The sequence below is a fragment of the Alligator mississippiensis genome, chromosome 9 (assembly GCF_030867095.1).
Source record: "Alligator mississippiensis isolate rAllMis1 chromosome 9, rAllMis1, whole genome shotgun sequence".
Taxonomy (NCBI): domain Eukaryota; kingdom Metazoa; phylum Chordata; order Crocodylia; family Alligatoridae; genus Alligator; species Alligator mississippiensis.
In genome coordinates this window covers 6168396-6195146 of record NC_081832.1, presented here as the reverse complement: position 1 = coordinate 6195146, position 26751 = coordinate 6168396, and the positions used below count along the sequence as shown (strand labels likewise).

General features: G+C 42.1%; 1 protein-coding gene across 1 annotated transcript in view; it reads left to right on the top strand.

The window, feature by feature from the left end:
* The window catches only part of CDH4 (cadherin 4), a 618635-nt gene that overhangs the window by 546610 nt on the left and 45274 nt on the right, over nucleotides 1–26751 (top strand). Inside the window, exon 8 of the mRNA XM_014609533.3 lies at nucleotides 6522–6659. Within this exon, the coding sequence (XP_014465019.1) occupies nucleotides 6522–6659 (138 nt within the window). The remainder of the gene's footprint in view (nucleotides 1–6521; nucleotides 6660–26751) is intronic.

Sequence of the window (26751 nt, the reverse complement as noted above, 5' to 3'; positions counted from 1 at the left end):
TGGAATTGCTTAGATAAGATGTGCCTAGACAATCCCAGCAAATGCACAATGTCCGTACTAGAGAGGAAGGCAAAAAATATGCCCCACAAGTCAGCGAGTGAGTATGTGGCCTGGCTGGCAGAAGTTAAGATCTACCACATAACCAGTTCAGGTTCAGAGGCATGGAGTCCTGCAGTGTCATGTACATGTGGTGGCATGAAATACGTGCCGTATTTCTGATAGTTGGACTGCACGTACAGGATCTTGATACCGCTGTTGCCTTGGCCTCCAACAGACTTAAGTCTTTTTAGTTCAGACAGCAGCATAGGGCAGTGATGCTCAACCTCCCCGCCCTACAGGCCAGACAAGTGATGCAGAGTTGGTCTGCGATCCACATCTAGCATGGGGTCAGCACGCAGGGGAGCAGTTGTAGAGTTAATTACTACAGCTCTGGAAATTAATGCTGCCCCTGTTCTCCGATGGCCAGCTTTCCACACCCATGGGAAACCCCACGGGTGACATGGATGAAAGGACGACACGGCCCCACGGGCCAGATTTGGCCTGTGAGCCAGAGATTGAGCACCACTGAGACGAGGTGTAAGCTTCATAGGTCTCAGGTTTGATCCTCCCTGGTGACAACCCAGGTAGGGAAGTGCTATTTCATTTGGCTCAAAAAGCACAAGTCCAGATTTGCCGAAAGGTCCGGCGCCCACAACACGGGCAAGTTTTCAAAAGCACTTGGCTGCTAACTGCAGCGACCAGATTTTGAAATTCACTCCTCCCACCAGCTCAACAAGAAGACAATGGAAGTGGCTGGGTGCTCTGATCATCTCTGGAAATTTGCCACCTTCGTTTTGCTTCCGGAATAAGAGCGAAGCCCTTCTGGAAATCTAGCCACATACCTAGTCTAAGTGGGAAGTGTTATGTGCTGAGCTCTTCTGAGAAATCTGTTCCCATGAGCTTCATTTAAATGATGGATAATTAGATCTTTCTACAGAAACTACTTCAACTTCAGACAGACAGCTTTCTTAAAATCTGACTTTCCTGGCCCGAGTACAATATTTATTACCAAAATATTGATAAAAAAAGCAAATTTCACCTTTTTATCAGCCTGAAAAGAAATTGCTTAAAAGCTAGGTCAGAAAATATACACCAGTTGTGGTCCCATTGGCATTTGATACTACTGCTGTCCTGTGGGGCAGGTGAAAAACCCCACAAATTTGAGAACAAAAGATGTAAGGGTAGCGGTGGGACGGAGTAAGACTTTTTAACGACTATAGATTTTCCATCTCTTTCTCCAGTAGATTCCTACTCAATATATCCTGCAGCAACACCCTTGTAACCTTCTGTTGCTATAACAGACACAATTCTAAATATAGCAAGTCATCCACTCCTAGGAAACTGGTAATTAATTGGCAAATATTTGTACAGTGCTTTGAAAATGTAGGTCCAAATTTTGCAAACCCTTTGTCCACAAATGGGGATTAATTTAGTCACATAATTACTTCATTTCTGGACTTTGACATACACAGTTACCCAATTTGTATGTGATTTATAGTAATTGCGTGCATAAATTGGAAACACACTTGTATCTATAAAAATATTGTGCATGAGCTTTTGAAAATTTAGACTGGAACTCACATTATTAGTTTGTTTTAAAAGGGCTTAACTCCTGTAGAGAACCTCTTTCTAAGTGTATTTTACACACGTTTATAACCTCTCACAGCAGTTACTTGTTTTACTCGAGTCAGGTTCTTGGAAAAGGGATCTTTCGTGCCCATCTGTATCTTGATGGAGATAGCTACGTATAATAACTGTAATCTTCTCTAGGTCACAGACGCCTTTGTTTTTGGCTTTGTAGCACGTCGGCTCAGGGATATTGATTTGTGTTGAGGAAAGAGGTCATAATACATGAAACCTCTTCCCTTAAACCCTAGTCACATAAACATGGAGTGATTTTTGGACAAAAAGGGTCCCGTCCCCCCCGCCAGGTGTTTATACATAAAGAGCAGAAGAAAATCTGAATTTTCACTATTCCTCCAGAGACAAACTTTATATGGTCCAAAGGCATCTGACTATGATTCACTAAACAGGAATCCACGTTTGTCATGTAACAAGTAAGAGAAGCCCCAGAAGGTTTATAGTAATTAGTATGAAGCATTTCATATATTCATTTTGAAGCTGATGGGAAATTGTACTTTCTCATCTCAGTGGTGCTGTGGGTTTCTCCTGATGCACTGTGAAATCACGCAGTTTCAGAAGGCGAGCGGGTGCAATGCTCCATTAAATTCCTACCTGACTCCTCAAACAGGGGATGGGACTTCAAAACAAGCTAGGACTTCTGTGGGATGATGGACCACATGCTGACCCCTGCAACCCCATTGCAAGCAGCATTTATATACATTTTAATTTCAAGCGTCTAAGTGGGCCCACTGAAGTCAACAGGAGCTCCCTTGACTATCAGTAGTACAGCCAATACTGGTCTTCCCTTCTTCTCGCTATTAAATGACCATTTTTTCTCTATAAAGAGTCCTATATATATTATACCGTCCCAATTCCTGGAGTACCTCGCTGACTGTAACAACTCTAAAACTGGCCTAGAACTAGTTTTGGCTGCTAGGGCTCTCTGGATTTGGATCAGGGTTGAGAATGGGGTTAGAGCCATGCAATTAGGCACGTTGTGTTAGGGTTAAGACAGTAGCTAGAAGGGCTCTCCAGGCTAGAGTTGTCCTGAAGCTGCTACAGATCCCTGTTTTAGGGATGCAATTCTTAGGCCTCGAAGCAAGTGGTGGGGCTGGTATGTCAACCTCATGTTTCAAGGTAGTGACTAACTGGCTCTGGAGCTGAGGTTTGGGTTGGGGTTAGGGTCACCAGGTAGAGCTGCTAAGGCTCACCAAGCTAGGATTAGGGGTGTGGAAGACAGGGGAGGTTGGGCTATGGTTAGGGATGTAGCTACTAGAGATGTGTGCACTAGTTTTAGAGTTGGACGTGGTAGGGCTTCCCAGGCTTGGGGTCACAGAGCTAGTGTTAGGGGTCAGGGCTGGAGGTGAAAAATTAGGCTCTACCACTTTCCTCAAGGTTGACTGCTAAGACTACCATTATTTCAACTTCTGTATTGTATTTCTGCCTTTCTGAAGATCCCCTTCCCTTGTTTTTGTTTCTGCTTCTCTTTTACTTTCCCTGTATTTCTTCCATGTCGAGAATTCTCTCTCAGTGGGTGGGGTTAGTTGACAGCACGCTCCTAAATTAGTCCCTTTGCTACTTATTTTTCATACTTTGACTTTGTATTATATTTAATTGGTTTATTCTTTATTATGTTTCCCCTTACTTTCATGTAAGGTTTTATGTTATGTTGTGGTTTTTTTTATTACAGTGCACTTAGATATTTCACAACAGGGACCTTCCCGAATAATTTTTTTAAAAAGCTGTACCATGACTCTCAAGTTAGCAAGGATGGACTCTGGATATCCAAAGGAGCAGTGGTTCAATGGCAACAGCTTCCTAAGTGAGACTTTCCAGTTCTTTCTGTGGTCTTCTGTTGGAATATTTTCTTTACCTCTGAAAAGGGATTTTAAAATAACTTTCAGCTTTAAAAAAAAAAAAGGAAACAAAGTAAAACAGAAAAGAAGTAGTGTCAATGGGAGCTTTGCTGGAGTGAGCCCATAATGACGAAGCACCGTATAGCTCTGGTGTGACCTTATCCAAGGTCAGTAGTTCATTCTTGGAGTTAGATGAAAGTTTGCATAACAGTGTCATGAGTTTCAGAATTGCTTTTGACATAGAAACCAAACTGCCTTTGCAGTGCCTTACCTGGAGGCAAGACGATGAGACAAGAGCAGTGAGTGACTCTGACAGTCCCAGGTTGTTCCGCTCGATAAACCTGTAGGTGGTAACCTCTAAGCCCAACGACTAGAAAGAGGTCAGTTTGCAAACAAGGTAAAATAGAAGACTGCAAAGTTTAAAAAAAAAAAAAATCCCACGGATGAAGAATGTTTTATCGCCCCGCTCTTTGATGGAAAGGAAGGAACATTTTTCTTCTGCTGTGGTTACTGAGGCACTGAAGCCTTGATAATAATGTGCGACAGCTATACCATCAAATAAGAAAAACTTTAAATTACTGGCTTCACATCTCACTTCAGTGATGAACATTAAAGGTGGTTTCACTATTTAAGTGCATTATTGGCGTGTAGTTTGTAATACAGACTTCCAGCTTATTTTTCTAATTTACTTCAAAGCTGATTGCCAGCATTATGTGAAAACTCTCTTTTCTGCCCTCCTCCCTCTTCCACATTTTAAAGCTAATTCATTGTAGGAACACTTGGGCTGTTTACAAACCCTAATATCGGTAACATAAATTCTCTCTAGAGAGGCAGAGAAATTCATAATAAATAAATAGATATTTCATTCATTAATAATGTTGATGCAGCCCCTTCCATCCTTAGGATATCAAAATGCTTTATAAACATTAATGGATTATGCATGGAAAGTAGGTTGTATTCTCTCTGCAGATGGGAGAACTAAAGCTTCACCATACTCTCCTGGTCCACAGTCCTCTGCCTTGCCCAGTTGCTCCTTTGGTAACAAGAGATCTCATGTGAAGTACTATGAAATTACATGAACCTGCTATAGCTTCCAGCATAGTTTCCAATTACAATGGGCTGGTGAAACCTGGTGTGTGGTGTCTTGTACAGTTACACCCAGCAGAAAGTTAATACTGGTCATTGAAAAGAGCCAGAGTTGAGATAAGGCTGAAATTCTGGCCTCCAGTTAATACCGGCAAGGAAGAGTAAGATCGGTTACAGTATTGCAACGGTATCTGAATAGGGACAAAGAAACCGTGACCTAATTCTCACCAAAAACTCCTTTTTCTTAGCATCGAAGCAACTACATCTAGCATCGGAAGGTGAAAACTATACGGAGTTTCTGCTCGTTTGCGCCACAAAAGCATGGGTTGGGTTCTACCAATGCCAGCTGTTCTGGTGATGACCATCTGACCCACTCAGTTCACTTCCTTTGCCTCCCCTCCCCTTCTTTGTCCTGATTGTCTGAGCTCTACAAGGTAGTTCCTGGGTAACACCCAGCCTTTATGACTTTTCACTCCCTTCGTCCTTCCCTTGACTTCTCCCAAGTCATCAGCAGTCGTGCCTTGTGTCTCCATTTACATCTTTGTAGTCTCTTGTACCTTGAGCAAGTCCATCATGGCCTCCATCCTTTCCTTCTTGACATGGGCAACTGGTGCCACCTTAGTCGGGGAGGCACGTGCACCTCCCCCCCCCCAGCAACCAGTCAGCAACTGGGGGGGGTTCCCTATGGTCAATCTTGCCAATTTGGAGGGTCCCCCCGCTCCCGCAGCCAATCTTGCCAGCCGGGGTGGGGGAGGTCCAAAAGGCTTTGCCATTGCAGCGTCTTTCCCAGCACTGCAGAGAGGCAAGCTGAGGCTTTGCTTTGCTTTGCTTCGCAGTCGCGCTGCTTTGGACTGGGTGGCTTCCTCAATCTCTGCACGTGATTTATGTCGTACACGCTTCAGGGCAAGAACCTTGTTTTCATAACTACCTAGAAAATGCTTTACATGTGATTAGCACTCTATATATAAACATTAATAATGCATTGTGCAGGTCTAAAATGAAGATTTATCACTACGTTCAACTCTAAAGGTAAGGAGGCTTGTCTCAGTTCAGGCAAATATTCATAAATACAGCTGACTCCCAGGGATTTTGTGTGCATTGAGGGTCAGGCCCAATTTCTGTCGTGTTCTATTCAAGTTCTTATATCAAGCTTATAGCTGTAAAATCTAAGTTCCCTTCAGCAGTCTATTAAGTGAATTATGTCTGATACACGAGGCTTGCCATTTAAGAGTACTCTTTGAACCAAATTGTTTGGTACATCCAGAAAGTTGAAGTTAATTTACTGTTAATTACCTCTGACTGTTGTGAATCTCAGCTATTCTCTGTATCAAACCTTCTGTGACTGAGTATCAGAACACTTTGTGAATAGCAAAGCAGCTTCCCTGTGCTGGCTGGAACATGAGGACGTGGGCTTGTGAAAGGTTTTGACATCCCGTTTGGATTTTAGCTTTTGGCAATATTTCGAGCGCACAATATTTCACCATTTGACAAAAACCAAAAAGCTAAATATGTTTGGGTTTTCAGCAACTAACTGCTAAACATTTTTTTTCAGCCAAAAACTGCTTATCAACTCAAAAAAAAAAAAAAAAAAGAAAAAAACCCCGTTTTTAGCTACAGAACGTTGCCTTAAGGCTTTTCAGTTTTCTAAAGCAAACGTGAAGTTTCCGAGGGAAGCAGAGGTGTCCCACGAAAATATTCAACAACTCAATTTTCAATTGGAAAATGTGTGGATGGTAAATATTCCCCCACCCCTGTTATCAGCATCTGGAGTCTAAATAACATCTAGATTTGCCTTTAAGCTGCAAATATATGGCAAAAAGATAAAGCATGGTATCAAAAAAACAATTTAAAAATTGCAAAGCATTACATTTAAAAAACATAAAGCAAAGCATTTTTGTCTCTTTCTTTTTTTTCCAGAAAGTTCAGCAATACATAGTCATCGTTCAAGCTACAGATATGGAAGGAAATCTTAACTATGGTCTCTCAAACACAGCAACTGCAATCATTACGGTGACAGATGTGAATGACAATCCACCAGAATTCACTACCAGCACTGTAAGTATCAATACATCAGCACAATGATGCATGGACATGCAACGTGTTTGTAATTCATGGACATTTGATATCACTCGTCTCTGTTTGCTGGTCTGGCAGACAGAAAGGACTTGATAGATAACTGTGTAACAAAGACTTCCAGCAAAAGCAAGGGGGGGGGGGAAGGAGAATGATTCATGAACTAGCAAAACTATTTGGCTACCAGTTTCACTGAGGTATTAAAAGAGCTGAAAGAATATGGCAAGCAGACTGTGTCTGATTGCACCAAGGAGGATACAGTTGTTTCACAGCAATTGGTTGTCGACATATCAGAGTTATTACTTTGGAGTTAAATCCTGAGCTACAAGAGATTTCTTGGATTTAGTAGAGTGGATAAAATTTCAAAAGTAGTAGTAAATAGTCTGAATGGGAACAATTATCCAGTAAATTGTATATTTTTCCTGATAACTATAATAGACTTATTTGTGTGTATGTGTAGGTAGTATAAGTATCTGCACTATGACGCATCTGTTTTTCATCAGCTGAGCATCATTCCTGTATTAGTGCAATAAAAGTGTTTATTATTCTGTGCTTTAAGACTATTAATCTGGCTTCTTTGTGTGGAGGGAGAAAATGCAAAGGCCGAGAAAATGCGATCTAAGGGTAAATAAGGAAAGGTGAGAGGTAAAATGACTTACTCCGTTTCTTAACAGAAAGATTTGCTTAGTGATCAACATCCGATCAGGGATCTGAGTAGTGCTGCATCCTAAACGTGCAGGACGATGTTATGAAAAATGAACCTGCCGCAGGTTCTCGTCTGCCAAAGTCAGACCGATAAACGGGGAATTAATTAGCACGTTTCCACTGTTTACATTAGCGTGAGTGTGTCCGTCGAGCCAGATTTCACCAGCTAGGGGAAAACAGATTTTTAACTGAAAACAGGCCTTTTCCTCTTCTGATGACCAAAAGCGGCAGTAGGGGAACAAGGCTGCAGGCTTTTTGCTCAGCACCATGCACAGCCCAATCTGCCCTGCAGTCTGTCACTTGAGTGCTCCTTTAGGTATATAGAAAGCATGTGCATTGTATCCTAGGACACTCCGTTTTCACTTTATCATATATGGTATTTCAGTATTTCTTACTGTAGAGCAGATGCTGCCTTTGGTTCCACCTTCCAAGCTCCAGTGGGTTTCATGGCTGTTGCCAAAAAACACAATTTGCTCGATACTTAGCTGAGATGTATGAGGTGCCAAGAGCATCGTCTGAGGTTCTGACTTCCTTCATCTCCCGTTGCCTTCAGGGAACTCGGCACTGCCCAGGAAGTCCCTGAGTAACCCCAGTATCTCGCCTCCGAGTCGCGCAGGCACAGCTCACCAAAGCTATTTAGGCACTTAACTCTTTCTTAGGTGCCTAAATCTCAGGGAAGATTAAATCAATGGGAGAGTTGAAATCACTAGGAGGTAAACAGCTGAAATGAGAGTACTCAGGCCCTCCAAGGTACTTAGGTCCCTAAGGGGAGTTAATTGTCCTTGAGGATCTGTGCCTCGGTCTGCTGTAAATGTTATCCCAGCTTATATAGTGTTTGCCACTTGAAAGGACATGTCCATCTGTTGTCTGTCATATCAAATTCATTTGACTATATGTTTTTGCTCAATACCAAATGTATCGCAGTGGAGGATGCCTGCAATTTTAGTAGAGCCACAAGAGTCAGATATCGGTCGTGGGCCATATGGTACTAGTCCCTGCCAATAGGATTGCTCCTTCTTGTATGTTTTATAAATGGCTTGCCCAATCTGATTTGCAATACCCCAAGCCTCGGACTTTGTGCCAGAAAAGGGTGGGTGACGCCGATGCCCCTTATACTGCCAGGTAAATACTTCTTTAACCTTCATTTCAGTGAAAAAGTGATGACATCTAGTGGCCAAGTTACTTAAGCACAGATGGAGGCTCTTAAAGATTGCCCAGGATCTGTCTCCAACTTAAAGTTAATTTATGGAGTTTAAAGTTACTGTCATCGCTCCGGCTCCAGTGCTAGCCAGGTTATGAGTAGCCATGTGACCGTCTTCGGGAAGAAACCTCTTTGTATTGTGATTCTTGTGGGAGGTCAAAGGCTCTCTAATATAAAACCAGCCAGGACTGTTTATGCAGGACTGAATTTCATAGAAGGTAAGTTCATGGAGAATTGCGTTCAGATGAACTTGGAGCATTTAGAGTCACAGCATGTGTCAGACCCGGGAAGGAGAAAAGCCACCAACACAATTACCCATAGAATCGGGTTTAATGGGTCAGAAAATGCTACTCTTCCTCCAAGCAGGAATGATGGGGACCATTATTTCCCTAATTCCAGTCTCTAAACAGAGTTTTGTGAGGGCCAAAAGAGCCTTCTCCGGTATTAAGGGGGACTATACCTATTTCAAACCCGAAGCCATTTTACAATGATATTGCCTTGTGGTGCTTTAGGAAAGATGATTTTCTATATACTCTCAGATACTGTCAGAAGCCCTGTACAAGTGGCTCCAAAAACAGAGTAGCATCATTTCCTGTGATGGGCAGAGGAACATTATCAGTCTGTTCGTTCATCTTAAACCTGAACTGCATTTCCTTGTTCCCCTCAATGACTCTGAAGTGTTTTGTTTTGTTTTTAAATGAAAGGAAAAAAAAAAAGCTTCCAATGAATCTAAATCGCTTCTGAAGGTAAAGAAGCATCCCATGTTTCTTAAGACTAGGGTCTGTTTTTGAGGGATCGAAGCATATTGTTATTTAAAATACTTCTGTGCTGAAATTCAGTCGAGAAACAAAATCGGCAGAACAACTGCAATAGCGGTTTGCTCTTGGCACGTTGCCAGATGAGGCGAAATCAGGAACTATATTCAGCACAGAAATACACAAAAGTACACCCTATAGTGTTCCTAAATTACCTGTCATTCAAACTGGGTGGTTTTAAACTTAATAGTTTCTGGATATAAATGTAGCCCAGGAGGACACTGGAACATGCTGGTGTCACAGCTCGGGTGTGCAGCCACAGGAATTAATGCGACTATGTAAAATTTAACAACTGGACAGAAGAAGAAACAAAACAACCAGGGTCGTAGTCGGAAACAGGGGTCATCTGTGCAACTGGGGCAAATAGTTTGCTTGTAATTATACAGCAATAAAGGCGCAGGTGCAAAGGACAGATTAATGAGTGCCAGTCTCACACATCAAAGTAAGTGTCTGACTTCTATTATGCTTGGAAAAGGTATTGGTTAAAGAGCACCCAAAAAAATATCAGGCGGTTGTTGTCGTAAAAGCTTTGTGCTAGATGAGGAAAGAAAGGGAAGCCATAAAGTCAGGCAAGAGCTCCTGGAACCTATAAATGAAAATGCTATGAAAAAAACCAGGAGTGATTGGTTTCTGGAAGGAAAGCGGGGCAGTGTATTTATCCTGTCCCTTAGTATATCACCTGGGAGGCCAAGGAGAAGGAGGCACCTCTATAATATGAAGAAAAGACCTCTGCTTTCTCTTGTGAAGCCCTGCAAGAGCAGGATTTGCCATCCCTAGGTAAGAGCCTGGATTTTTCAGTTCCTGGGAGCAATGGGGAAGCAACATGTCGGATGTCAGCCACCAGGAGACTGAAACTGTGCGGTACCCTGTAAACACTGAGATACTGGTTGATAGATACTCAACCATGTCCTATTTAGTACAGAGCTGTGACCCACCAAAAACCTTCCTGCCAACTTAGGGACATTAGGAACCCCTGCTTTTTTTCATAGGTTCTTTATGGGATTTGAACGCTCATCATTGGGCTTTAGGGCGGTGGTCCAGAAACTCCTGGGGTCCACAGACTATGTCTGAGAGGTCTGTGAAAGATGACCATGATCAATGAAAAGTATGTGAAGAGCCACACTTACAATCCAAGGGGTCCACACCTCCACTGGAACTTTTTAAGGGGTCCACAAATGAAAAAAGTTTGAAAACCACTCTTCTAGGCATTCAAGTCATCTGTCCTCAAAAGAGCAAGGGGTGCAGCACCGGCAATAGTCATGCAGCTTCTTCTGCATTGCCCGAGCAGTGTGCATTAGCTCTGTCCTGTGGCGTCCCCCTCTCCACGTCCTGCCTATGCCTTTTCTACCTGAAGTGCCTTCAAAATTGACAGTTAGAGCCAAGTCTAGCAGTGGTGCTTGGGTTGGGGACCTGTCTCTTGGAAGCAGTGAGCCACATCCGCAGCTGGTTTAAATTGCTGTCAAGTGAAATAAGTCAAAAAGTCCACTAGGGAGTTTTATTAGGAAACTGATTCAAGGATAGTCGCAGAAGAGTCGGACATTCGATTCTGTCTAATGTTCAACCTCCTTCTTGTCCATAAGTGGGCCGTATTCTCTGACACTTTTTAAGTATATGGGTAATCCCCCCGTTAGTCCAAATATTTCTTATCCATGCCTACGCAGCAGCCATAAGGATTGGAATCACTGCAGCTGAAATGTACTTGCGTAGATCTTTAAGACCCCCGACTAGATCCTCCTCTTAGATGCATCAGATCTAATCTCAAAAATTAACAAGAGTTGCTGGGACCTGCAAATCGATGAGCATCGTGCTTCTGAGATTAGAGCTGGGATCTGACAGGGCACTGCTGGGTAGTCTCCGGTGGGCTTGATATATAGAAGCCACTGAAATGGTGGACTTTTCCCACTGTTTTGTTTTATGTGCTGAAAGACAGCAGTGAAATCTGTAACTGCCTGCCAGGCAGGATGCCCTTCTGCAGCTCAACCCAGGATACAATTAATCGCTGTCCGAGGGTTTCCACTTTATCTGCGTAAATGCTTAATCAGAGAGGAGGAGGAAGTAAAGGGAGATCCATGCCCGCACTTGACTCATATAAAGCCTATTTTTATCATATTCAATCAGGAACAATCAGGCTTGGAGAGAGGAGACGCAGATGAATTTGCATGATCAGACTTCTGTGTCTTAAATGTTAATTAAAAGTTATTTTAAATTTGCCTACTGTGCAGAACTTGTTTTTATAGTAGCCCATGCAAGGGAAATATTATTTCACCAGACTGAAGTGCTCATGATTAGCAGAGCTGTGGATTCATGGGAAAACCTGCCTAGCAATCAACCTTTCCTTTAGGAAAAGAAAAAAAAAGTGGAAGGAAAGAAACTGGGCTACTCAAGTTCTATAAGCTCCTGAGCCTTAGGAGGGCTTATTTAAAGCTACTTTAAAATTTGCCCTTTGGCACTGTGTTGAGAGTCTCCTATTCCAAGGCCGAATCCAAAGCAGGAAGGAACATATTTTAAAGGGGCAGATCTAAACCCATTTTGCTGCTCTACTTAACCACAGCCCCGATTTCTGTGTTGAGTGGCTATAAGACACAGGCCCAGGTCCTGCACAGGTTCACAAGAGGGGGCAGAGGCACGAGGGCATTTCTCCTACTTTGCATTCCCAACTCAAGCACCATGCACAGTAGAGATCTTTGTATGCAGGGCTTGAATACCCAGTAAACTGATTCTGGAGTATGGTATGGCATGGATTTAAAGCAAAATAAATCTTTTGCAATAACCCACAAGACAGCACGCTTATTCTGGAATAGGACTGCCATTTTTTCTAGGTTAGGATAACCTGTCTTTTATTCCACAACTAGTGTGTGCACATGGAGCGGGTATTTCAGAACAGCTGTCCCTGAATGACTCCCTGGGTGTGTCTACACATGTGTTTTAATGCACATTAGTCTATTTTAATGGGCATAAAACATGCTATTCAGTTGATGTGCATTAGAATAGACTAATGCGCATTAAGCATCACTTAAAAACTATGGAGCTTCTATAGGTATGCAGCGAGGCTGCTCTGACATGCTGGAAACCCAGCATGTCGGAGAAGACTCGATTAAGACTCCAACAGCCTCCAAGTCATTTGTATCAGCATCCCTGTGCTGAAAAAATGGCAGTGGGGTGCTTTGAGCTAAAGCTTGTTCAATAAGCTTTAGTTCAAAGTGCCTCACCACCATTTTTCAGTGCAGTGATGCTGATACACGTGACATTGGGCACTTTTAATTAGCACGGCTTGCTAATTTAAGTGCCCCCCCCCCCCCCCCCCGCACATCTATAACCCTTAACTTCCTATGAAATGTGAACTTTCATTTCTACCTGGGAGAACTTTTACAATCTTTTATCCTATGCCTGAAGAAGGGTGCTTGTGCCCGAAAGCTTGCAATTAAAGAATTTTTTTTGCAAACATCTAGTTGCTCTAATAAAAGACGTCACCTCTACCAATGTGCTTTAAAGCCCACATGCAGATGTGCCCCATACTCTCTAGTTAATGTGCACTAAGACAGGGTAACGTGCATTTTCCTAGTTGCTCACGATGGACATGCTAGATTTAGGGCATTTGTAGACGACACATTAAAGTGGGTTAAACGCCCTTTTGCACCACTTTAATGGTGTTGCTGTTTGCATGAGTTTGCAGATTCGGCTGCATATTGCACATTAATTCCAGCCACTGTAGCAAATTTGACGGCGTAATGCACTCTAAATGACTTTGGGGCACAGCAAACTAAAACACCTCTGAGGAGTTTTAGTTTGCTACCTTACAGCTATGGAGCGAATCACCGGGCCCCGTGTGGCTCAGGGGCTCTGCAGGAAGCCCTAGCAGGCAGCCCGGCAGCAGCCTGGGATGGCAGGATGCACTAAAGGTGGGGGGAAAAAAGCAGCAAGCCTGATTTTTTTTTTTCTTCCCCAGAGCCTGCCTGAGCTGTGTGGGGGCCCAGTGCTTCCCTCCACAGCTGCGTTGCCCCCCAGGACTGCCCAAGCCGGGTGCCTGCGGGTGGGTGCTGCTTGGCGGGGGCAGCTGCTGCCGCGGAGGGAAGCACCAGGCCCCCCTGCCCCGCAGCTAAGGGAGAGCTCTGCCTGCCAGCAGCTCGCTCTCCCCTCCCCTCCCTGCCACCGGAGAGGCTGGTAAGGACACGGGTGTACATGACACGGGGGTTTACTTTGCCCTAAATGGAAGCAGTGTTTTTAAAAAACCACCGCTTCAGTTGAGGGAGAATTAAACCCCGTGTTGTCTACAAATGCCCTTAATGCTCATTAACTAATGCACATTAATACATATGTAGTAGTTCCCCCCTGATTTTTACCCTGCTGTGCTCTGGGCAGCAGATTCAGCTAGCCATAAAAGGAGCGCATCCTTGTTCTAGTTCATTGAAATATTTCATGGGGAAAAGCAGCCTCTGGCAGTCCTTCCAAACTGACTGAATGATCTTTCACATCAGTATTTAATTAACGTTTCAGATTATGATCATATCAGACTATTAAGTAATATTATTTTAGCAACCTGTCTTTTATACTTGACGGAGTCAATCAGATCAGTTGAATACCACATACAACCAAGAGGAAAAAGAGATGTCTGATTACAAAAGGCAGCCACGTGATCTCTGCAGCAGGCCTGGGGAATGCAAGCTTTTGGTCTTGGTTCTGCTCTTAACTCAATCTATCACCTTGGTTAGGTCACTTAACTTCCTGTACCTCCATTTTGTCATCACTATCATTAATCCCTGGCTCCTGCCATTGCAGGCCTCTTCATCAGAGAAAACCCTTTCATAAACTCATCAAGCTTCATCTTAAAAGGAGCTAGGTTTTCTTGCTCCCACAGTACTTATTGGAAGGCTATTCCAGAACTTCTCTTCTCCCATCGTTAAGTTATAGTCATGGGTAATCAAAGCAATGTCTGGTCCTTTGTAGACAGCGTTTCAGAGAGCTATTAATATTGCCAATGTGTTATGCAATGGCACTAATACTTCCCGATCTCTGCTATTTCTGCTCCATCTTCTGAAAATGACTCCCAGGAGCCATCCAAGGATTATAGTCACCTTTCCCACAACCACATCACATGGTTCAAGTAGTCTAATTCAAAAGGTAGATGCGAATATTCTGATCGGTTCGCAGATTTCTCACAATACCTTAAAAGGCCTGCAAGCAAAGATGGTCTGAAATCCCTTTCTGTGGGGCATGTTCCCAGATCAGCAGTAGCTGGAAAGGAAACGCATGTCTACATAAACCAGTATCAGTGTAGCTCTCTACAAAGTTGTATCTAGTTGAAGGCCGCCAATAAGAGCATTACCAAATTGTGGTAGCTTCATTTGGCTGGGATCCGGGGGACGTTTTATTTGGTTTCTAACTGCATAGATCTAGCCTTTCCTAAGTCTTGTTTCAAATTAGGGGTCAAAAAAGCAAAAGCCAATCAAAATCGTCAACTTCTAGTAAAAACAGTGCAATGCACTGAGTTTCAAGTGGCTTTGATCCCAAATCATAACTTGGCCTAGGTTGCTGTAGGTTTGTAAAATGCCCCCTCTTCACCTCTTATCACCAGTAGTCCCAGCAAAGCTCCTGTGCTGACATGAAAACTGTGAAGCATGCCAGAATTCAAATAACATCTCAAAACAGAGGATCTACCAACAAAAGGCAACATCAGTGCAATAAGGAATCGGGATGAGGACACAGCTGCATAGACAAGGAGACATGTGAGATGAGAAAAGAAAGAAAGAATATTTTTACATATGCAATTTGACCAGCAAGTCCACTGTCTCCTTTTGCTGTTGCTACTTCTTGGCCAACAGCCTTGCTCTAATTAATTATTTATGACAAAGGTTTTCATGAGGCCCTGGAATATAATTAAGGGCAGAAAGTCCATTTCAATTTAAAAGCACTGAATTCTTAATTCAGGCGAGTCAAACTGATTTGCAGTTTCTACTCTTCCCTGTTTGTGTTTTTAATTGAAATGCAGAGGCGATTCAGTGTATATGCTGGTAGTAGCCTAACCACTACGGGGCAGATTGGGTTCACTTGCACACAGTTATTTACTTAGGTTACAGAGTGATGGCTCCAGAAGAACATATCCTTTACTGTGCAGTTTCATCCATGTTCATTTTGAGTGAAAAATGAGCACAAGGCTACAGTCAGTTGGGATTTTACATGAAAGCACAATTGGCTTTTAATAATAAATCCTGTCTGCAGAACCTTTCAGAGCTCCTGTGCTAGCTTTTATCTGAAAAGCAGTGCAATAATGTAGATTTCTTCACTGTGGCACTAGGACTTTCTCCTTGGCAGCTTTGACTCATGCTGTTCACCTCTATCCTCCTTTTTGGCTCAAGTGACAACTGCCTCCGAGTTATGCTGCAAGCACTTTGGCAATATAAAGACCTGTGGACTCCAGGCAAATCTATCCCCAAATCTAGTCCCAGGTTTTCTGAACGGTGCACATGCATACAAATGGCCACAAAATGGTCTGTACCATAATTGCACACTCAGCCATAGCACATGCCCTGTGCAAGCAGGTGCATTTTTGTGAAGATCGAGGCTCTCATTCTTTTCCAAGTATCAGCCCAGGCCCAGATCCTCCAAGGTATCTTGGGACCCCACTTCTATTGATTTTGTGCCATCCCAACCTGGGACAGACTCCTCTTTAGGATGAGATGTACGCTGCTCCTCATCCCAGCGTACACATCAGCACTGCTTTGTTCAAGTCCTGCATTTGATGGATTCCTCCTGCACTGCTTCATTAAATACTACTGTCTGTGTACAAGGGAAATCTCATAATGCTTGCATATACTGAGGTGTGCTCCCTGGAGCTGGGTATAACTCTGACCCACCCTGTAAGCCATTGATTCCCCACCCTGCTCCCAGCCTACAACCATGTCTGATCACCAAAGCTTTGAAACATTTACAGCATACCTTGACCCAAATTGAACACACGGCTCCATCTTCACGGAGAATGAACCAACCCTCAAACTAAATTTTACAGACTGGACTCATCTCCTCTTATAGCCTTAGGAGACTGGCATCACCTCCCCATGTCGCTTCCCTGCAGCTTGGAGCTCCATGCGCCAGGGTTAAGGAACTAACTCCGAGTCCAAAGCCAACACTACTGAAGCTGGGATTTTAATATAATATATTTAATATTTAATATATTATAATATTTAATATATTTTAATATTTTTAAATGCACCCAGGTGACTTAGAAGTACAGATCTCATTGCAAGTCAGTGGGCTTATGCTCCAAATGATTTTTATTTAATCCTGTCCCCTCTCTTGAGGTGGAAGCACTGTTTTTGTAAAGGAAACAGCTGCATAAAAGTTGTGACTCTTTCCAGGGCTCAGCACTTTGCCCAAGCTGCCCACCGTTTTCTTTGCAGACTGCTGCAGAAGCAAGAGACACTTCACACTTTCTCATAAAGACTCACTTGCCTTTTGTTCCTTCTTGAACTATTGCCCTGTCCATTTGGAAGCAGGCAACTCCTTGTTTTTGGGGAAAGTGAATAATATTCAGTGTCTTAATGAGAAAAGCAGGCGCTACACTTTTTGCAACGTCATTTCTGATCAGGCTGATACTGCCCTTCGGAGAAGGGATACGATCATCACCTTCTTGTCCATTTGATACTATGGAAAAGGGCAGACAGGATCGATGGATATGCATAGAGTGCACACAGTTTTAAATAAAATCTGTATCCCAGGCTTCAGACTAATTACCCTGATGTAAGTATAATGATGCTATATGTATATTCTATTCTCCCTGATGCATTTTCCTTCTATATAAATCTCTTTATCTGCACATAAATTCACAGTACTTTTCAGATTGTTTTTAGGATTTTTTTTCTAATTTTTCCTAAATTAATCATGCACAATGGTAAAAACCAGATGGCATTTTGGTCTAGTAGCTCTGATTCCTGAGCATCACACTGAAGATGGGTTATTAAGTTCAAGGCTCTATTTAGCCTGATTCTGCCCTGTATCTAATTAGAATCAGATAGACTGTTCCTTGTAAATGGGTCAGTCGCACAGAAAAAAAACATCAAATGCAATCTTGAGATTGCAAAAAAAAAAAGAGAGAGAGATAATTTTATTTCTGTTCATTTATACCTGCTTTCTGGTTAAAAGAGGAATTAAAATGAGGTCATTAAACTTTCCTTGGAGACAAACCCCAGACCTCAGTGGTAATACGATTAATCAAATGTAAAAGTGAAGCTTCCCCGAATGCATATAACTCATTTTTATAAAATATCTAATTACTAAAACGCAGTCTGCTAAGAAATAAAAAGGGGGGGGGGCAAGAAATTAATTGCAATAACAATTCAGGAAGATAAAGTTTTTCTGAATTAGGTCTATACAAGAAGCTAAATTGAGTTGATTAAGTAATTTTGGTTTGAGGAACACCCAGGATGGAAGTTAATAATAATGAATTTTTCAGACGTTGGAGTTGAAAATTGCCAAAGATCAGTACATTTAAAAAATGGAAACAACAGATTCATTACAGATTTCAATTTCCTGTTGCCAAAAAAAAGCAGTAAAAAATGCTCTATTGGTCTGTCTCAAATTGGACACATGTACTGTTTGGTTTAAAATCAAGAATAATGCAGCCGTCTCTTTCTACACTAGAAAGAACAGTCTCAGCCAAGTACAGCTACAACACCAGACAGGAGGTAGAGCCCATGGCAGTATTCATCCCCTGCTTCACAACACACAAGTCGTTGAAATCTTAAACTTACAGAACAACCTCAGTGCATAGGTACAGCATAAGCACATGCCTCGCTAGGATTTATATAGCATTAGGAGCTCTCCTAACTTCTCAGTGATGCTATGTACAGTTCCCATTAATGCGCATGAACAGCAGACAATAATAACAACCATAATTATAATAATGCTAGTAATAATAATTGTAATAGTAATGGCAGTAGCAGAAATAGTGATGATATTTTGGGCTCCATCTTGTAGAATCTCCCATGCTGGTTTTTTTCACGCGTGCAGCGTGGGCGTTTAATACCATCAGTACGCACGCACGGGCTGTATCCTGATACGAGGCCACACGCTCTCTGCAGAACGGTACAGCCACCTCAGCGATTGCACTGCCTTGTCATACACCATTTGTCATGAGCCATTTCATTTGCAACATCTGGCTGTGTTATGTCTCCTACTGGATGTCTTGCTTAATAGCGTCTCGTCAGCACTTTGCTTCTACATTTAATATATACTGGATCCGAAGGAAGAAACCATAAAACCCAATCCTCGTAATATGGATCATGTAATCATGGGGATGAGCTGTCCAGACCAAAAAAGCGCTGCCCACACCAAAATGCTGGTGATAGAAGCATGCAACGAGATGTAACATTACCAGATGCTGCCGACAAAATGCCCATAATTAAATTAAATGCTCTGCACTGTACCTAGCTAGGGATGAGTCATGAGGCAAAACTCAGACGGTCTCTACCCACCTGGTGTTGGGCAACATTACTGTAACCGCTGGTATAGTCTTCCTATCAAAAAATGGCTTTGTGGAAAATGTCATTGGAGGAATAAAACCAATGTTCCTGCTGGTTCGGAGAATTTTTGACTGATTTGCAAAAACAGGCATTTACGCTGCAATTTAGCAAAGCATTTCAGTCTTTGCTTTGAATTGAATAGGTGCTTCTGTCCATTAGCCTCACTGGAATTTAGGCGTGCTTTTAAAGTGTTTAAAGGGACGCAATCGCCTGCAGACTTTAAAGGAAGCCTGAGCTTTCAATGCTTTGGGGGGAGATCGAAGTCTTTGACATGAGCAGCTGAAAATCTGGATCTCACTTTCCAAGTATCAAATGGGTAGTAACACATGCAAATCAATGAATTGTCCAGCCGGTTATTCTTTTTCACATACAGTCACTCCTTCTGAACAGACACTTACTGGTTGGTCGTTGCACACTTCCATTTTGTGTGTGCAACTGGCACCTGTTTCCAAAAAAGCAGCCTACAGTGGCATCGCATCTTGGAAGTATGAGTGGCAGGCAGGTATTTTTAACATCTTGAATGCTATATGTTGTCATACTGCAAGAGGCTTTGGACTAAGTTTTAAAAGCACCTCTGATTTTGAACACTTAAATTGTGCGTGCAGGTCACGTGAACTGACCGTGTTGTGAGGACATGACGTAAGTGGACTCCTAAATGCCGGAGGTGCTTTTGCACACACATCACAGAGGTGCACACGCAGGTTTTCTGGCTGTGTTCAACTGCATGCGATAAATTAGGCACACAATTAGAGGTTAGATGTGAAAATTTTGCCTGGTAGAGGCTGCTAATTGATAGTTCAGTAAAAAAGCAGAGCAAGTGTTGACCTAATTGCAAACTGTAAATAGACAATGACTTTAAAAGGGATCAGAAGCTGAGACCTTTATTCATTTGTGCTTCCCTTTGTCATTGTTTCAGAAATATTGCTTTGTGGTTTAACCATCGTGACAGTTGTGATTGCAGACGCTTTCTAACCGAATTTCTAACTGAATTGATGTGGCCGATTTCAGAAGAGTAGGCTGAGCCTCATTTCCCCGCTTAGAAGAGCCTTCCTACAGCCATACCCCCATGACCTCAACAATTTTCTTATCTCTGTGTCGTCTCTCTATATAATTGGGAGTTTTGAAATATAATCTACCTCTTGCAGTTTTGTAATGCATTGTTTTAGATCCGTTATATTCCACCGTGCCTGGCTTTGTTATACTAGAAACCTGGCTCATAAAATCTGCTAAAGGCAATCAGGACTCGTAGTTGAGACGATATCTTTTATTAGACCGACAAGATTTTTGCCCCCAAAAATTCTTTAAAGTATGCTATACCATTCAAAATACGCTATACCATTATGGGCCAGCTATTAACACCGTGTGCCACAAACAGGCGGAATAAATTCAAGGCAGCTCCCCATCTGTAATGGATTCCTTCGGTGACTCGCAACGCAGCATCTCAAGTGCTGATCTGAGTTTGAGAAATTTGGTTACAGACAATAACTCCATCATTTCTAGAGGCTGAAAACAAACCTCTTCTGAAGTTTGCCAGTTTTTTTATGGGAGGGCATCTTTTTCATTTTTCGATATCCCGAAAACTTAACTAGCCTAAAAACGGGGTGTCATTTTAAGGAGATATGCAATCAGAGCTCCACTAAGCACATGTCAGTTGAGCAATTTTCTGTGACGTACTCAAAAAAAAAAAAAAAAGAATAAAAAACCTAGCTGAGGTTTTAGCGCTGTGAGTTTTCTCCCGTCGGATATTTCTGACCGTCCAAGGTGCCTTGAGATTTGCACAGGGCAGGATCAGAACACACGGCGCCGCCAGAATTAGCAAGAGCGAGGACTTGCGAAATGTTTCATGTGGCTTTTTACGCCTGATGAAACTTTTCAAACGGTTCGGTTTTATGAAGTGAAAAAGTATACTAATTGCAAGGGAAAGTGTGCAAAAGAAAGAATGCCATTCTCTTCCCATCAGGCATCGCAGTCATGTATCAGCAGGCGTGCTCGCATCCCCGCACGCACAGAGCCTCCCTCGCTTTTTTTCTTTCTCCCCATGTCCTCCCACCTCTCTCCTGGCATATTCCTTTTATGCGTGCGCTTTTCTCTTTTGTTCTATGCAGACTTGCTTCTTTCACGGAAAAGGCTCGGTTCACTGCTTTCTCTCCTTTCTTTCTATTAATTACTATTCTACAATTAATTGTCATTGATTTTATCCTTTTGTCGTTCCTGTTCTTATTCCACATTACTCAAAGCGGAGAGGCATTCACCTTGCTATTGTTTTCCTCTTATTTTGCCATCAAAACATTGACTTCAAAATCATTATTTTCCTTTGGTTTGTTGGGTTTGCATCTTGCAGCTGCACCTTTATTTTTATTTTTTTTCCTGCTAATTGCGGGTACACTTCAAGATTTACATGGCAACAAGCAAATACTGATGATCATCCTGGCATCGGTTCAGGAAAGCATGTGCTTAAGTCCACTTAATAACAAAGGGAATTAAGCACGAGCTTGAAGTGGAGCATCTGCGTAAGTGCCTTTCTTGAACAGGGATGCTTTACTGAATTGAGAGCCTTATCTGTAAACAGAAGATCTGGTTTTTTCAGCGTCTAGTAATGCTCTTCAGTTCCATCATAAAAAAAAATCCTCCTGTATGCTAATTCTGAGGCTAATCTGGAAACAACAGAGTTTTCAATTGCTCTGCAGACAACTGTTGAGAAGGAGCCGGCATGCCGCCTTCCTGAGCTTTGCTACATAGGCAACTTGTTATAAATCTCAATACAGTACTAGGATTAGGGCATGCATGCAAAATGCAGTTCTAGAGCTCTTAAAACTCCTCTTCCCTCATATCTGCCTCCAGATCCCAAAGGCGCACAGACAAGTTTTTAGGCAGACCAGGTTCTTTGGGTGAATCCGATATCTTTTATTAGACCAACTTAAAGAGTTGAAAAAAAAAAATTCTTAGCAAGATTTTGGGTTTCAAAACCCTTCGCCAGGCTGAGGGAGCATCTGCACTTGGTGTGTGCTCTTCCTGGATGGATGAAAATTATTTTTTGCCAACCATTTAAGTCGGTCTAATAAAAGATATCAGATTCACCCAAAGAACATAGTCTGCCTATGTCCTTAGACCGACACGGCTACAACCTACAGCCCTGTAACAAACAGTTTTTATACGCTTTAAAATCTAAAAATTAATTAATTAATTGAAAACTTGTAAGAAATGGGTTGTTAATAGAAAGAAAAATCCTAAACTTGATTTACCAGCTTACGGCCCTTCTTTAGGCCACTTTATTGCAGTCGCATGAATCATAACCTTCTTCTTGATACAAATTTTACCAAGAAATCACAGGTCACATCTCTGGGGTGCATTTCAGCAGCTTGGTTTTTGAGCTATGTCATAGAATTGTTGTAAGCTGTAGCTGGCTTACAGATTAAATTGGAAAGCATGTTTTTTAAATTCCTAGTGAAAACAGCTTGCTTACTGATGGCTTTAAGGTCACGAGAAGGGATGTGAATAAAGTTTGGGACCTGATCATTTAGCGTGCCAGCTAATTAGCAGCATCTATCTTCTTTCTGTTTCATCAAAGGAAGGCTATCATCTAAGACAAACTTGTGTAAAAGAAGTTTGCGCATAAATGACCAGGACTTTTATTCAGAAAATACTTTACCGTGTGTATAAATGCATCATGCGTTCCTTTGGCTTCACTGAGATTTCAGTTTGCGTGCTTGAAGGGAGGTAGTTGCTTACGGGGTTTTCCAAATTGCAGCTCAGATTCAGATTTTGCTCGTCCGATGGAAAAGGACAGTTATTTGGAGATATCAGCAGAGCAAGCAGAATTGAAAGTTGGTCCCAAAGCAAAGTCCTTTGCCTCTTTTTTCCCCCGTCATCCCAAGCAGTATTTGAACCCTAGTCGTGGGACGGTCAGGGTTAATGCATGATGGCAGTGTCCACTTCCAAATGTTGTTGACAGCGTTTGATATCTGATTATTGAACACTAGGTTTGTCCATCTTTGCTTGTGTAGGTGAATGCCTTGCTACTTAAGTCCAACAGAGCTACCAACCGTAAAGGGCTACTTTATATAATGAAGGAGTCTGGACGTAATGCTGTATTTTGGAAAGCTTGCCCTATGCCACCTGGCGCGCCATGCGGGTCACTTTAGTAGAGCTTCTCCAGTCCAGGGGAGTTGCCTCTCACGGCCAACACAGTCCTTTACAAAGGCAAAACAGTACTACCAGTTATTACAGGGCTGAGCTGGAATCCAAGCTGGTTTATCTTCCTGCTGGTTTGCTCTAGTGATGCTTTAACTATTCTGGTTTCCTCTGGAAACCAATGCCTTGCAAAACCTTGAGGAAGAAATTGCTGACCGAAGCGTTGCTGACCCAGCTGATCCTGAGCGCTGGAGCACAGAGCTCAAATGCGATTCATTTCCAGGCTTCCTATCTTGTGTCTTTTGCTTCTTAGCGGCTTGATACTTATCAGGGGGCTGAAAGGCAATGCCCTGTGATGACAGAAAGACTAACCGTGACTGACCTGAACGTGTTCGTTAACTACGTACTTTAATCCACAGGGGTCCCAGGAGGCAGCTCTGGTCTAAACAGCTGAGTGCAAGCCCTGGGTCCCAGTGTTGACTTTGCCATTACCGTACGGTGTAACCTCGGGCACGTCACTTAGCCCCTCTGCGCTCGTGGAAATGCAGGCGGTAGCATTGCCTTCGAAGAAGTACAGTAACCGCGCAAAAAATGTTGCTGTTTTATCGTAGTAGAAGTGAACCTCATACACGTCTGCAGCTGGTTCCAGCATTTTTTGGACTCTTTGCTTTATTTAAAAGATAGCATTATTAATTAAACCTGACAATCAAATATTCTTCAGAAATGCACCAACCTCATTTTCCTGCTGTTTGCTCCGTAGGCAAGAAACAAAGGTGTGTTAGACAAAGAAAGCAGATGGAGCGTTCAAAAGAGGCTCGTCTGACTTGAAAATAGAAGTCTCCGCTATCAGATCAGAATTTTTAACACAGACTGTTTCCATTGGCTCGCGAGATAAGATCTTTTATTGTTGAGTATAACCATTGTTAAAGGTCATTGTTGCAAAGGCTACATCATTTAGACTGGATGAGATCCCATTTTGGATAAATTCACAATTTTTCTTCCTAACAAGGTGATAGTATCAGGATTTGAATGTACAAGAGTGCTAGGTTACAGATTAAAGGCTTTTGTGTTCTAGAAACCATACTACGCCAGACTTCATGAGTTTCAGTGAGACGTGCAAGTCCCCAAAGTCAAGTAGGTTGATTAAAGTAGTACTTTATAGTCTTTGAAATACAGATAAAGTACAGCTTTCCTGCATGGGGTTAATGTAGATTTTTTTTTTTTTCCCTTGACAAGGCTGCACGTCTTTCCAAGGACATAATTTTAATCTCTTCTTAAACCTTTCATATGAACATTGTAAAAAGCTCCTTTGTGTTGTAATGCATTTTTATAAAATATATAAATTTATATGCAAACTTCGAGCCTCATTTCATAAGATATATTTATCTGGAAATGGTTATCTTGCAGCGAGGCAGTGTCTCAGTGTCATCATTTTTGTGGCATCTTTTCATACTGTAAAAAGACTATAACATCTTAAGACTGAAAAAAAATATTAACATTCACTCTCAGATATGCAGACGTTTTTATTATCCTTCTCTCATTATGTCCCCTTGTCAGTGAACTCCTGGCAAGGACTTGAGACGTCTTTGAACCAAGGTTAAAACTGGATCTGAACTTGAACTTGGCTTTCTCAAACTTCTTGAGAGTCTCTTGAAATTAGACATTCTTGAGAATCTGAAAATTAAATCACTTCTTTGTACTGGTGCTGGGAGAGAGGAGAATATGGTTTCTGCTTTCCAGGTTGTTGGCCTATCGTTGTTACTCTTTCATATTCGGAGAATAAACCAAGCAGTTGCATGGTTCCTTGAGATTAAAGAAAACGAACTGTAATTTGGGATTAAGGCAAGGAACGGGAAAGAACAAGGGTGAAATCAATAGCTCTCAGCAACTGAGAGAACAAAGCAGATGCTGTCTCCACTTTCAGTCGGGGGGTCAGTCTTAGAAATGTAAAAGTGCACAGGCATAAAACAAAACCACCCCGCTCCTGTAGCTACATACTCAGTAGGATCAAACTAAGGTTCAAGGAACATGCTCGAACAGTTGGAAGAAATGTTTAGCCCGCTGGGACTGAGAATATTGACCTACCATTGGTATCCTGTCAGCAAGCTACTGGATAAGTAGATAAGAAATAGAAGAGAAGTCACCCTAAATATTGTTAAGGAAACAGATGAACCAACTTCTGACAGGGTTGCTTCTTTTCTAGACTGTGTCTTGTTTCTTTAGTGTTTCCTCTATAAGCCCTACACAAAGCTAAGGGTCTAAATGAAAACCATGATCCCTGGCTATATGGAGCTTGTGATATTGCATCTTTGCTCGCAGATTGTAGAGCTGCTTTATTGTCAGCTGGGGCATTTTAATAGCACCAAATGGAGGAGAGAACAGCAGGCCTAGCAATCCGGGTTTCTGCAGATCCATGCAACCAGGCAGACTCGGCACTGAACATGAGGAGCCACTGTACCCGATCCAAGCAATTCATTTCAGAGCAAGATACGTGACAGCTGGGCCTAGTATCGGTGAAGCAAAACTGAAGGTTGGCGAGAATATGTTGGGCTTTTATAGATCGTATTTCATAAAGCAGTTGCCATATGACATATAACTTGGCCGTCGCATGATGTGGGTACTTGGAATGAATATTACATGAAACCAAGCAAATATAACTGTCAGGCCAGAAATATCATTGTGGAGCGTGCGGTTGTGCCTGTGAGATGGAAGGAAGAAAATCAAAGGTGAATAAAGCCTACTTGATGGTCGCTTGCAGGTGTGATGGAGGACAGATGTTTGGAGAGCAGTTCAGCAGGAGATGGTACTTAGCCATAGGCATTGGGAAGATAATCCGTGTTAGAAAGTGAACGCATATGGGAGATTTGAAGCCCTTAAAAAACTTCTTGTTGACATTTTAAAATTGCAGGATCTGCCAGATTTGCCTATCAGAGAAGATTGACTTTACTTATAAAACTTGATCGCCTTGCTTAAAAGATTGAGGCCAGATTCTGATTTCAGGAACACCATGGTATATGGAGTAAAACCTTTGAATTCATTCGAGTTGCTTTAGATTTATGTTGTCATAGAAATCTGGCCCATACAGTTGGATAGGATAACTAGTGAACCTAGAGCAGTCATCTTTGAGCAAATGATATTGGAAATTAAAGGTCATAGAATTGATGGCAAGGCTTAAGGAAACAGCAATTAGGCTGCTAGGAAGAGAAGCAAAATTACTGGTAGTAGAAGTAGAAAGAGAAAAAAAAATTAGAGTATTATTGATCTACATATCAAGTTGGCAGATGCACAGAGTACAGTGTGGAGTTGTTTTACACCTCTTGGGCTTTTCTGAGATACAGGCGACTTATTTAGGCCCTTTCAGTAGAAATACCGGGGTACAAAAATGGAATTTAAGGAAATCAATTAGGATGGCTTTTGCTGGTTTCAAGGCTGCAGTTAGACAAGTCTATCACAATGCATGATTTATTAAAAGAATTTAGTCATTTTCTTTTAGACAAATTGTCTGCAAACAGATGGGGGGTTATTAATTTGTCTACTGTACAGCCTTTTTTGCTAAATATTCTGTGTGAAAAATACCAACCTCTGATCTAATCAGAAACTCTTCAGTAGGAGTTTTCCCTTAAGTATACAGTGGTGTCATTCAATATTCAAGCTGTATGATTGCTCACCTATTTCATAAGATGTCATTTCAGTATAAACTGCACCGG